General features: G+C 38.5%; 1 protein-coding gene across 27 annotated transcripts in view; it reads left to right on the top strand.

Annotated features, from left to right (window-relative positions):
- Positions 1-13305, top strand: part of EPSTI1 (epithelial stromal interaction 1) — a 307624-nt gene that overhangs the window by 98844 nt on the left and 195475 nt on the right. For all 27 annotated transcript variants that reach the window (XR_012426892.1, XR_010582571.2, XR_012426888.1 and 24 more), the window contains 2 exons: positions 1898-1971; positions 7226-7325. Coding sequence is in view for 15 of the 27 variants with exons in the window: in XM_074021918.1 (XP_073878019.1) it covers positions 1898-1971; positions 7226-7325 (174 nt within the window). In the remaining 12 variants the exon portion in view is untranslated. The remainder of the gene's footprint in view (positions 1-1897; positions 1972-7225; positions 7326-13305) is intronic.

Below are 13305 nucleotides of genomic sequence, written 5' to 3'. Positions count from 1 at the left end.
GGTTTTCTGGTTAAACATTGCACATCAAAAGCATTTCATTTGCTTATGTTTTATCACTCTTTCCCCATATACCACTAAAAATACAGGAATTTTTTTAAAAAGCCATAAGCCAACAAGAGTAAAAGAACAGACTAGTAGACTGCAGCAAAGATACAAGCCAAAAATTTAAATCTGGAACTAGGTGGTCAGTGGTAACTGATTTAGTGGAGCAGGATAAGCCAGAACTCATTTGCAAGAAGCAGTAAGACAGAAGTTGGTTAAGTTCAGGAATCGGAGGCACCTGGTACCTTTGAAGCCTAGACTTGAAAACAGGAGGATGAATTAGAAACTTGAATGAGGAGCTATAGGATTTCTAGATCCCTCTCTCACCACACTGAATGTTAAAAAAAGAAATGTTGTAAGAGAATGAGGCTGGGGGTGTACTATGAGAGGAAGTTGGGATGGGGTGGAGGTAGTAATAGAGACATCAATCTTTTTCCATTGTAGGTAGTCAAAAGACGATACAGGTTTTTAAACATTAAGAAATGAATAAACATGCATACTATTAAGAAGAAGATAATTACTGACAAAACCACATGCAGGAATTGAAAATGATTGTGGAGACGAGGGAGAGGACAGGAGCTTCTTTCACATCGGTATACTTGGTAGTACTGATAAGGAGTACTAATACTTGGTAGACTAAAAAACGATCCTGTTGTACAAGAGTGAGACTTGAGCATAAAACTTGGCAGCTAGGTGCATAATAAATGCTTATCGAGTGGGCAAATATTATTCACTGATTCAAAAACTCAAATATTATTCAATGATTTCCCCTTGGTGTTATGTAGGAATTAGAGTTAAGTAATGTGCTTTAGGGATTGATGAGCAATTTATTTGGAATATCACAGTATAAGAAACAAGTCTTTTTATTTTGGGGGACTGTGGAATATTAGAGGGTCTTTGAACAAAGTTAATAAAATGTCAACCTGAACTCTGAGTTTTTTGTATACTTTTCATCAAGGAAGTTTGGGAGTTAAAACAACAATAGCAACCTTTTATTGGTATGTGTTGATTAAGACACAGTATTTTCTCTACCAGAAAGTCTCTCTGACTCAGGCACTGGTATATGACTTGGGCCTAATAATTTTCTTCTCTTTGCATTTTTTTTGTCTTTGAAATGGGATTAAAATTTATTCTGCCTTAGGGTAGACAGTTGGGTATTAGAGAAATCCTGGGATTGGTTCTTTGGTATAATACTGTAAACATAGTAACTGGGTCTGGAAGTTAAGTTGCATCTTCCCAGAAGATAAGCAGACTGTTGGAAGCTAAAGATGTAGTTATAATAATGTGATTTATATGAAGCAAACTATCTCCTCCAGAGATCTCAAAGTTCTGCTGGTATTAAGAAGTAACTAACCAATAATAGGTGATTGCTTATTCTCCAGGATAGAGAATGTTTTATTAAGAGAATTGTACTACAAGATTGAGTCCAATATTTATTTGTAAGTTGCTATGAATTTATTAGGAAAGAAATGCTAGAGAAATACCAAGAAATAGTATTGTGTGATATTCCTGAAGGAACTAATTTGATTTGTTTTTCTCTGTAAGACATAGATGAATTTGACTTACATTGTATTTTTCTCTGTTTGTGTTGTACCTATTGGTCTAGTATCTTGACCATGCACATTGGCTTTTAATCTAGCGATTTTACACTCACAGAGCAATTCTGTTTGACTAAGCCACAGTTATTTGCTACCTACGTATATAAGAAAATAATTTCACATCCAAATAGTACTTAAGTAACAGTTTCAAAAATGAAATATTGTACCAGTTGAGGTTAAATATGTAATTGATTTGGGTGTCTTCTATACAACCATGTTAATTGAAAACCATATTTAAAAACTTTTATTGTTCCTAGAGTGAATTACTGGAACTTAAGCGGCAGCAGCAAGAGGAAGAAAGAGCCAAAGTCCACCAGACTGAACACAGGAGGTATAACTGGCTGATAAAATAAGCATCCTTGGTTAAATCAATTACCTACAAAGTTTGTACAGTGTTTTAGGAAAACATTACAGTAACATTATTATTATGGTTTTGGAATGTGTATTACATTTAAATCTGTTGTTGAGATGTGATATATGTATGAGGTATGCCAGCTGCTACATATATGAGCACACACACGTGTACATATGTGCATGCACACAAATATCCAATTTTCTTGGATAGGTGGCATAAACTCACATTAGGAAACTGAATCATGTTCTTAAGCTGTGTGTTCAATTAGGGTATGTTTAATTTTCCTTCCATGGGACAGAGCATCCTAATTTGAGATGATGCTGTACCATTTATAGACTTAATTAGAATAATTACGTTAATATAGATGGTCAGATACCCATACTTGAGTACAAAAGCTCAGACAAAAACTCATTAAAGTTATTTAATATTGACAAATACATTAGAGAAAAAAATCTTAGAACCATTAAGTAATTTTCAAATAGTCTGAGCACTCTCCATCTTAATCCTAATGTCAGACTTAAGAATACCTAGTAAAATATCATGTTACTGTTGGGACAGTGCCAATAAGCACCATATTGTCTGCCATTATTATGCTAAGATTTCTAGGGGGTACATGGGTTGTTGGAGTTCGTTAGGGGTGTACTTGAGTATCTTGGAGAAGAATGTAAGGGTTTTCACAATGTAAAGGAACAAATTCTTTTGATAGTGAATGGCTTCTTTTATGTATTTAACCTTCTCACTGTCACTAATGTGTGTTTTTAAGTTATGGTGGTTTCATTTTCTAAATGAGAGACTTTAAAAAGCGTTCAGTGGAAGTGCCCTATTCTGATGGTGCCTCTAACTGTGGGCGGCGGGCTCACATTTATTTGGCTGGACTATGTTGTTCCCATAGTCCAGTCAAAATAGTTTTAAAACTACAAATGTGAGTTATATATTTTTTCTCATTTAAGGAAATATCAAAACTCTGATATGTTGGTTAGGCTATATTGTTGGATAAGATGGTGGTGGGGAAGGATGCTAACTATTTATTATAAAGTAGGCCATAATTTAGTCATTTTATTACTATTTTCTTTCCTTCCTTCCCTCCTCCTCTCTCTCTGTCTCTCTCTCTAATTTGAGACAAAGTCTCACTCTGTTGCCTAGGCGGGAGTGTAGTGGTGGGATCTTGGCTCACTGCAACCTCTGCCTCCCAGGTTCAGGTGATTCTCCTGCCTCAGCCTCCTGAGTAGCTGGGATTACAGGCACATGCCACCATGCCCGGCTAATTTTTGTATTTTTAGTGGAGATGTGGTTTCACCTGTTGGCCAGGCTGGTCTTGAACTCCTGACCTCAGGTGATCCGCCCGCCTCGGCTTCCCAAAGTGCTGGGATTACAGGCATGAGCCACTGCACCTGGCCTATTTTTTCTTTAAAATACTTTCTGTTTAAAAAAACACTTGATATTGTATTTATAAACTGATTGCCAGTAGTAGCCAGTTATTTCTCTGGACTTCTGAGGATTAATTGAACTGTAAGACTTTAAGCATCTTAAACAGTGATGTGTCACATTAATAGGCTCCATTGCTAAAATATTTATCTTTGATGGGCACCTAATAAACACCCAAGCTATTTGATTAGAGGTGGAAAAGATAACTTTTTTGTTATAGGAATCTTGGCTCTCATTCTTTATTTCCGTATTATTGAATACCTAAATATTGGTGGGGCTGTTTAATTTCTATATGTTATTTTCTCTTTCTTTTGATTCTACTTAAATAGATCCAATAAATGTATAGCTCCAAATTTAATCCAAGAAGATATTTTTCTAGATAATAAACTCAGTAATTAGTTTTGAAGTCTCTGATCAAGTTATTAAATATATATTTTATGCTCTTCATCAATTTTTGAAAAGAGCTTACATTTGTATTGCCTTCAAAGCGTGCCATGAGCTTTCCCATGTTATCATGTGAGACTACATATTCAATGAACTCTTAATAAAATAGCCGTGTCCATTCTTACTCAAGGCAACACCACAAGCTATATAGTATGTGTGTAGGGGATGTAAATTAGGTTTTCTCCAGAGGCACAATTTTATTGGCATCAAAAAGACAACGTGCTTTCTACAGTTTAAAAGTTCACATTGCAGAAAACTCAACTCTGAGTGTTATAATAGAAAGCTGTGAGATTCCTGACAAGCTTTTCAGTGAACCTGTAATGAGCTTGGGTGCACCTGGACCTGACCCGTTGTAAGTATTTGAGTAGGAGAAGACAAGTAGAAACTCTGGCAAGAAACGAGAGAGCATGGGGGTCAAGGACTTGAAAGGATTTGGGCCGTGAGGTGAAAACTGGGATGAACTGAATTGATTTATTCAAACTTAAAGCATCCCTGAATAATAGTTTTTATCCAAATTAACCCTCAGAAGAAAACCCAGAGCACAACTTTGACCGCAGGAGCATGTATGCACTTTCTAAAACTATTAAACAAAAATAGAAATTGGTTCTTTTCCCTCCCATTTAGATTCTTGATAGGAATTGAGAGAAGCAAACTCTTTCCCCTCCATTATCTCTGGCTGACTCACACTGCCGTGGACATAGGCAAGTTGAGGACACTCCTATAGTATCAAAGAGTGCTCAACCACTCTGATGTCCTCTTAGTAACTGATGCTCAAAAGTGAATCACATTACCTTATGTCTTCGTGACAAGGCATCGGTCTTTGCAGGGTTTGAGTGAATTGAGAGCAATTGCCAGTGAGCTGTTTTGTAGTCTGCACTCATCATCCATGTTGTTTTCAGGGTGAAGAACGTGTGCCAGGAAGATTTGTTCATTCAGTAACTACATTATCAGGTCACGTTCCATAAAGGTTTAGTTCTAGGTCCCGGGAATAGGGCAAAACATGGCAGAAGGGGTCCCTGACCATATGGAAATTATAATCTGGAGGAGAGAAATGGAAGTCCACAATCAAAGGCACTGTTATTTCAGATGGTGATGTGTACTGTGAGGACCATATCACAAGGGGATGTTAAAGAAGAAACTGGAGGTGATAGGTTACTTAGGAAGGCCTCACTGCAGAGGTGCATCAAAGGAAAAGGAAGAACCAGCCACATAGAGACTGGGGGCAGATGCATGGACTTAGATGGCCTACGAACAGGGGAGAAGCAAGCGCAGAGGCTTTCAAGTGCAAATGAGCTTGGACTTTTTGAGTCCCAAGTGATGGGATTTTATGATTATTTTATTTTTGATTTTTATTATTTTTTTAGACAGAGTTTTGCTCTGTCACCCAGGCTGGAGTGTAGTGACATCATCTCCACTCACTGCAACCTCTGCCTCCCGGGTTCAAGTGATTCTCTTGCCTCAGCCTCCTGAGTTGCTGAGACTACAGGTGTCCATCACTGTGCTGGGCTAATTTTTGTATTTTTAGTAGAGATAGGGGTTTTGCCAGGTTGGCCATGCTGGTCTCCTGACCTCAAGTGATGCACCCGCCTCGGCGTCCCAAAGCGCTGGGATTACAGGCATGAGCCACCACACGTCACCCCATGTGATGGGATTATAGTGAGTGAAGAAGAGAATAATACTCAGTGAGGGAGGAAAGGTAGGCAGGAGCAAGATAACACATTTTATAAGCCAGTTTTATTCTAAGACCAATGGGAAGTCATGGGAGAATTTTAAGCTAAAGGAAGACAAGATTTCTTTCATAATCTAGTAAGGTTGTTGTATGGGGACTAGATTACGGAAGGTGGGAGTGAAAGCACTAGCAAGGTGAAGAGGAGATAGTAATTTAAACTAGAATGGTATCCATGGAAAGGAAAGCGTGAATTTAGGATGTGTTCAGGAGGTAGAGCTAACAAGCCTTGCAGTGGTTTGGGTGTGGGGTGGAGGATGCTGAATGAAAGCCCATCTTTGTTAATGACAAAAAAGACTGGATAAGAACAGCCCCAGGCATGTAGGCAGTCCAGGATACCAGTGGTTGTGTTGTTTAATGGGGAGCAGGGTCATTTTCCTTTTCTTGATAGTCGAGTCTCCAGCGAAGTTGGATACTATTCTATCTGCATGCTGACAGATTCAGAGAAGGTGACTTAAACATGGAGCTTGGCAGTGAAACAGGCTGACTAGAATATGGCACTTGGATGGATTTTATGGTAAGACAGGAAAGAAGCTTTACAATAGCGGAGGTGGAACCACAGCCCGATGGGACCTAGAGTTGTTGAGAAACAGTAACTGAACCCACACACGGATGGCATCTTAGCTAGCACTGAGCAAGCACAGTCAGACAAAAACCCCCTCCAGCCTTTGACTTTGCCACCCAGCCTTTATTTTCCTCAAAGTTCCCAAACCTCCCCAGTCACCGGCCTGTAGCCACTCACCATGACCACATTCTGCTTATCTTCATGACTGAACGAGAGGCTCCTGTGACTGATTCCTGCCTTCCGTCCCTCCATAAATGTATATTTGCTGCTATGCACCAGGCGTTGTGTTTCTGCTTCCAAGAAGCTTAGAGTCTTACTTCTGCACTTCCTAAATAATCTGTTGATATCATAGGGTACCTATTGCAGTGCCATTTCTTCAGCTTCCAAGTCCCTGACTCTATTCAGCCATACATGGGTAACTGAGAACATGGTGTTACCTGTGATTTATTATTTTAAATTTAAAAATTGTAATATGAAACACAAAAAGGTCCATAAAGCAGATATTTATAATGATTCATTATAAAGTGAACAACCAGGTAGCGAGCTCCAGAAATAGAATAATATAACCATCACCCTACTACCTTCCATTTCTGCTTTTCATGTGTGGGGTTCACTTTAGCAAGACTGGCAGTGGAGTGCAGGGAACATGGGAAGGACATCTATCTTGCAACAATAATGCCATAGAGCTATCTTTGGTTCTTCTTCATGTTTTGGTTCGTGCTGAGGCTTCTTTCTCCAGCCTCTGAGGTTCATACCTGGCATGACTCTGAGGGCTGTAGTTTCTTTCTTGAACTAGGGTCTTGCTGAACTGGTAGGAGATGAGTGCCTGAAACTCCCAGGTTAAGAATTCATACCCTCTTTGGCTTGAGCCAAGATTGGCACCATCTCCAGTAAAGAGCGGTTAATAGCGTGTCATATGGTTAGTATGAAGAGAAGTTTCTGTAGATTTCTTCTGAGCTGAAGCCGGGAAGCTATCCCCACGGTCAGTTCACACAACACATTAGGTTCTCAGAAATCTCTCAGCTCTGCAGCAAGTTTTCTACTCACACACATTTTTCATTGTTTTAAAGGGTAAATAATGCTTTTCTGGACCGACTCCAAGGCAAAAGTCAACCAGGTGGCCTCGAGCAATCTGGAGGCTGTTGGAATATGAATAGCGGTAACAGCTGGGTGAGTTTTTTCTTTTCTCTTAAAAAAATCATCTTTGAATGTTGAAGAATAAAAACAATGAGAATTTTTAATATATGTTTTGGCCTTCTCCCCAGATATTATGTTTTTGTTGTTGTTATGCTGTTCAGCAGTGTGATGGGCAGTCAGCCAGGGGGATTACTGTAAATTCCACAATAGCTTCTGAGAGAGGGAGAAAGTCCTGATTTCAGCTCTGGCCAATCACAATAAAAAATGACACCTGCCCTTTGTTTTCAGCATGATTGCCTGGACTCTAAGGCTTTTTATCATCCCTTGCCCAGACCTACAAAAAAACAAATGAACATTTTTTTTTTCAGAAAGATTTTAAATGAAATATGGTTATAAAAATAATCATTCTCTAGTAATACATTCTTTCAGTCAAACTAACACATCAAAGCAACCAGTAGTTAATTTTTCACTACAAAATGATTTTTTAAAAACCCTATAGCAAAAGGCACTTTTAAAAAATGAAATATCCTTACATATTTCTGTGATGAAAATCTTGCAACTGTGTTGTAATATGTGTTTAATGTATTTTGTGTGCACAATATATTATTGAACGAGCACCAAAGCTTTGGAATATATATAATTGTGAGGTTTGCAATGTGTATAAAATAAAAAACTGAAGACCATAGGCCTCACAGTTTAATTGAAGTCCAAGTGCGTAACTGCCTTCTCTCTCTCACACTCACTCCCTTTATATACACACACATCAGATAGAAATCTGTAAACTGGTGAAAATACAACAAAATAATCAAGTGCTTGCTGACCTAGAAAGTCTAGAGAAGATCTTCCTTTAATAAATACTCGACAGACCAACGATCATGTTTGAGAAGTCAATCTGTTAGAAATCTTATAGCATGTACCTTTGAAACACATCTAGTAATCTAGTAGTTTAAATGGATGAATGGATTTTATAAATGTATACATATTTAAGAAATTTAACATAAGCAAATTTGCAGAGAACGCTTCCTGGATGTATCTATTTATCCCTAATATATGCTCATTTGTTACACTCTGGCATTCAGAATAGGGACAGTATGGAACAGAGAAAATAACTGAAACGCAGGATCTTTGCATTGTGCGATGCGATGTACACATACTGTCTTGTAACAATATGTGAGTAGGAGTCATGTGGAAAATGGGCCATTGTGAGTTGAAGACATTATCCAAGCTTGTATAACTTAGTTGTGAAACGTGATTGGAATTGAGATTTTGTCAGGGCTTGGAAACACGCTGTATGGTTGTCATTTCTTCTCTATGGAAACGCTCTTAAAACTTAGAAAGTATCTATCTGCGGCTGAGGGGAAGATGATGGGAGGGCGTAAATGGATATCACATAGGCTTCTGAGGACGTGAGGATGTGGCAATCTGGCTCACCAATGACTATTGGCAGGCCTTGGTGAGCCACAAATCTCTGCTTAGATTCCTCACAGATCAAAGAGAGGAGCATTGTTTTCTCATGATGTAATAGCGAAGATGACTGGGTGAAATTTTTAGTAGGATGGCCATATCCAAGACCACAGGGCTTATCAGTGTTTTCCTTACTTAAAAGAAGCAGCAAGAGACATCTGGGAAGTTCCTCAGGCGCCCACCTTCACCTGTATTGACCTCCAGACATCTGCACTTCTGTGCTTGCTTTGCTTTGTGATTTATCTTCTCCACCTCCTGGAGGACTTTGTTCTAATAATACTCTCTCCTCTCTACTGAATTGCTGAATGTTCCATCTCAACTAGAACACTTCCATCAGCATAAAATATAAATCAATTATCAATTCTGTTGATAGCACATTTCCGAACTCTTGCTACTGCCCTGTTTCTCTGTCCTCCTTCAGACTAAAACATTAAAAGGTGCCTATCCTTGCTATCTCTAATTTCTTTATTTTTTCTTAAACCCACTCTTATCAGGTTTTAGAATCTACCCATCAAAAAGAATGTTCTTTTCGTGGTCACTAAAAGTGTTCACATTGCAAAATCCAACGATTATTTCTCAATCTTCATCTTTTGACTGCTCGCCATTCTTTGTCACGGTGAATCACTCCCTCTTCTTTGAAACCGTTTCTTTACTTAGCTTCTGGGACACTGTACTCTCTTGGGTTTTCATATACCTCTGTGATAACCCCTTTTCATTCCTCTTTGCTGAACTCCTTGCATCTTCCTGCCCTCTCAACAGTGAAGTGCCTCAGGGATCTACTTTGGACCACTTTCTGAACTGATGTTCACTTAATACCTTGATGACCTCTTTCATTCTTACGAAATTAGATGCTCGCTATATGTTCATGACTCCCAAGTTTCTATTTCAAGCCCAGACCCCTTCCTCCAAACTCCAGACTTGTGTACCCAGTTGCCTACCCAACACATCTCTACTTATCCAAGGTATGTAATACACATTTCAGCCTTAACATGTCTAAAACCTCACCTTTGATCCCCTTTACCCCAGTGCTTTATCTGCACATTTTCCTGTTTCCATAATGGTGCAATCTCTCTCTCACACCCACACAGCTAGCCATCAACAAATCCTCTTGACTCTTCCTTCCCAATACATCCAATTCAACAGCTTCTCACCATCCTCATCATCATTATCCTGCTTCCAGCCTCTCTCAGTGCTCATCCAGATACTTGCAGTAGTCTCCTAGACGGTTTCCTTCCTTCCACAATTACTCACCTACAGTCTGTTCTCAATACAAGAGTGACAGAAGTCAGATTCTGTCTCTGCATACCCCTCCAATGGCTCCCACCACCCCTCCAAATCACTTTTAGTAAAAGCCAAAGTCCTTCCAGCAGCCTACCAGGTGCTGCATGATCCAGACCCCTTCTTAGGCCTCTGGCTCTCCTTCTTCATTTCTCTCTAGCCATACCAGCTTTCTTGCTGAGACACTGGCTGCTCTGTCTATACTATTCTCCATAATATCCATATGGTTTGTCCTCCTTCATTTACTTTCTTGAATTCCACGGTCTCAGTGGTTACTTTGGCATCCTAGTTAAAGCTGCTACCTGTCCTCTCACTCTGGCTCCTGCAGTTCCCTTTCTAGGCTCCCCTCCCTTTTTCTACAGCACTCTTCAACTTCTAAGATACTTTTAAAACATAATTTCCTTGTACGTTTTGTTGACTGTTTACTCTTCACCTCTCCCTGTGGTGATTGATGTATGTTCCACATTCTACAAGGGCGGGGCCATTGGATTGTTGTGTTCACGGACGTATCCCAGGCATAAAACAATAACTGGAACTTACCGCACACACAAGGAAACAAGTGGTTGTGATTCAACATCACAAACACAACAGACAGACTGAGGGCCAGATGATTCCGTTTGCTAAAATGATTAGATACTGAATTTAAAAAACATTTGATGAAATAAAAATTGGATTTGAAATAATGAGCAAAAAATAGGCGACAATGAAAGACAACCAAGCAGACTTGAAAAAGAATTAGACCAAAATGCCATTTCTTATCAATTATTTGGCAAAAAGAACCCTAAAAGATTGACGATATACTCTGTCGGCAAGGCTGTGGGGAAAAGGGTACTTTATGCATCATTGGTGGACATGCAAAGTGATACAAACACTATCAACAGCAATGTCGTACTGTCTTCCCATTAAACAAAGACCAGGCCTGTACATAGTAGAGCAAAATTCTATTAAACGTTCAAGGAACAAATTATTTCAAATGTCTAGAAAGTTTTTCTGATTAAAAAGAAGGAAGTATTATCCAAAATGAATAAGCAGGTAAATGTGACTTTGAATTAAAATTAGACAAAGACTGTATAGAAAAAAAATAGACTCAGTATCACTTATAAACATAGATCCCAAACAATCACAAGATTTTGACAGGATAAATATGAAAAAGCATAACATACCCTGATGAGATAGGATTTATGCCAGAATTGCAAGCTTGGCTTATTGCAAACAAAACAAAAAACCTACTGAGATAATTCACCTCATAAATTATAAAAGAAACTCCATATGATCATCTCAATGAGTACAGAAAAAGCATTTGCTAAATTACAATTCTCATGGTAAAATCTTCCAGCAAACTAGGAATAGAAGGGAAATTTCTTTGCCTCATAAAGGGATCAAAACGGTATAATAATAAAAAAACGTTAAAAATATTTCTGTTAGGCCGGGCGCGGTGGCTCAAGCCTGTAATCCCAGCACTTTGGGAGGCCGAGGCGGGCGGATCACAAGGTCAGGAGATCGAGACCACAGTGAAACCCCGTCTCTACTAAAAATACAAAAAATTAGCCGGGCGCGGTGGCGGGCACCTGTAGTCCTAGCTACTCAGGAGGCTGAGGCAGGAGAATGGCGTGAACCCAGGAGGCGGAGCTTGCAGTGAGCCGAGATCGCGCCACTGCACTCCAGCCTGGGCAACAGCGTGAGACTCCGTCTCAAAAAAAAAAAAAAAAAAAAAATTTCTGTTAAATAAGAGATATAAAGATTGAAAAGGGGGAAAAAACCTTTATAAATCACAGATGATACAATTATTTATGTAAAAAATCCAAAAGAATTTACATTCAAATTATTAGAAGAAAAAAACGCTTGGCAATGTTGGTAGATATAAGATCAATATGTAAAAACTACATTTCTACACATTAGGAATAAATAAATCTAATTAAAAGATCCAATCAAAGATATGCATGAGCCTTTTTAAAAAATTCTAAAATTGGCTGGGCATGGTGGTTCACACCTGTAATCCCATCACTTTGGGAGGCTGAGGCAGGCAGATCATGAGGTCAGGAGATCGAGACCATCCTGGCTAACATGGTGAAACCTCGTCTCTACTAAAAATTCAAAAAAAATTAGCCAGGCATGGTGACGGGTGCCTGTAGTCCCAGCTACTCGGGAGGCTGAGGCAGGAGAATGGCATGAACCCAGGAGGCGGAGCTTGCAGTGAGCTGAGATGGCTACACTGCACTCCAGCCTGGGTGGCAGAGCAAGACTCTTTCTTAAAAAAAAAAAGAAAAAAGAAAAAAAAATTCTAAAATTTTGTAGAAAGATACTGTGGAATAAATAAATGAAGAGTTATACCTTGTTAATTGATAGGAATGAGCTCTCAAATAAGTTATAGATTCAAATAAATTGTAATCAAAGCAAAGAACCAAGAGTAACCAATTCATTCCTAAAGACAAAGAAGTATAGATGGGAACTTAATTGTGTATTTAGTGTGGTATGCAATTGGTACCAGCACACCCAACATTTCTGAATTTTTAAATTTTTTTGTATGAGAGAAGGGGTAGAGCACATCACTGGGGGAAAACAGACTCTTCAACAAATGCTGTTGGGACGATTGAGTACTTACATGGAATTAGGTCCCGACATAATTCACAACATTTCTAAGTGGATTAAAGCTTCTAAATAGGAAGGAAGACTTTTACGTTTTAGAAAATAAGACAGGCTATTTATAAAATAGAGCTGAGAAAGGATTTTGTAAGACCCAAGGTATAAACCAAGAAAAAAAAAAAAACCAAAAAAGTAACTGTACCTACATTAAATTTTAAAACATCTGTTCATAAAAGAATATCATACAAAAGTAAGAAGAGAGAACATAAATTAAACTTTTATTTAGGACATGTTTTGCAAATAACAAGTGGATGCAATTAATATATAGATTAACAACTTGTATTAATATGTTAGAATTACTACTAAATTAAGGACATGTCACCATTTAAAGACTGATAGATGAGGACTGAGCTTCTCCAAGGAATGAAAGAAGAAAGTTATGCCTCAATTTACAGAGGCTTGGAGGAAATAGCAGAACTAGTAAAAAGTCAGAGCCAGAGAGAAAAAGGAAGAAGGCAGAAATTACGATAAAACCAAGCCATGGAAAGAAGCAGTGGCTTCTTGAAATGTCATATAGACACTTAAGCAGTAGGCCCCTAATAAGTGTGTATGTTAGGTGGACTGATTTTTATTTTTTAATGATTGTTAATTTAAATCAGTCTTCTCATATTTCTTAACATATACATTT

This window comes from Macaca fascicularis, chromosome 17 (assembly GCF_037993035.2).
Source record: "Macaca fascicularis isolate 582-1 chromosome 17, T2T-MFA8v1.1".
NCBI classification, from domain to species: Eukaryota; Metazoa; Chordata; class Mammalia; order Primates; family Cercopithecidae; genus Macaca; species Macaca fascicularis.
Note: the sequence above shows the minus strand (reverse complement) of the source record. Positions and strands in the feature narration are given on the sequence as shown.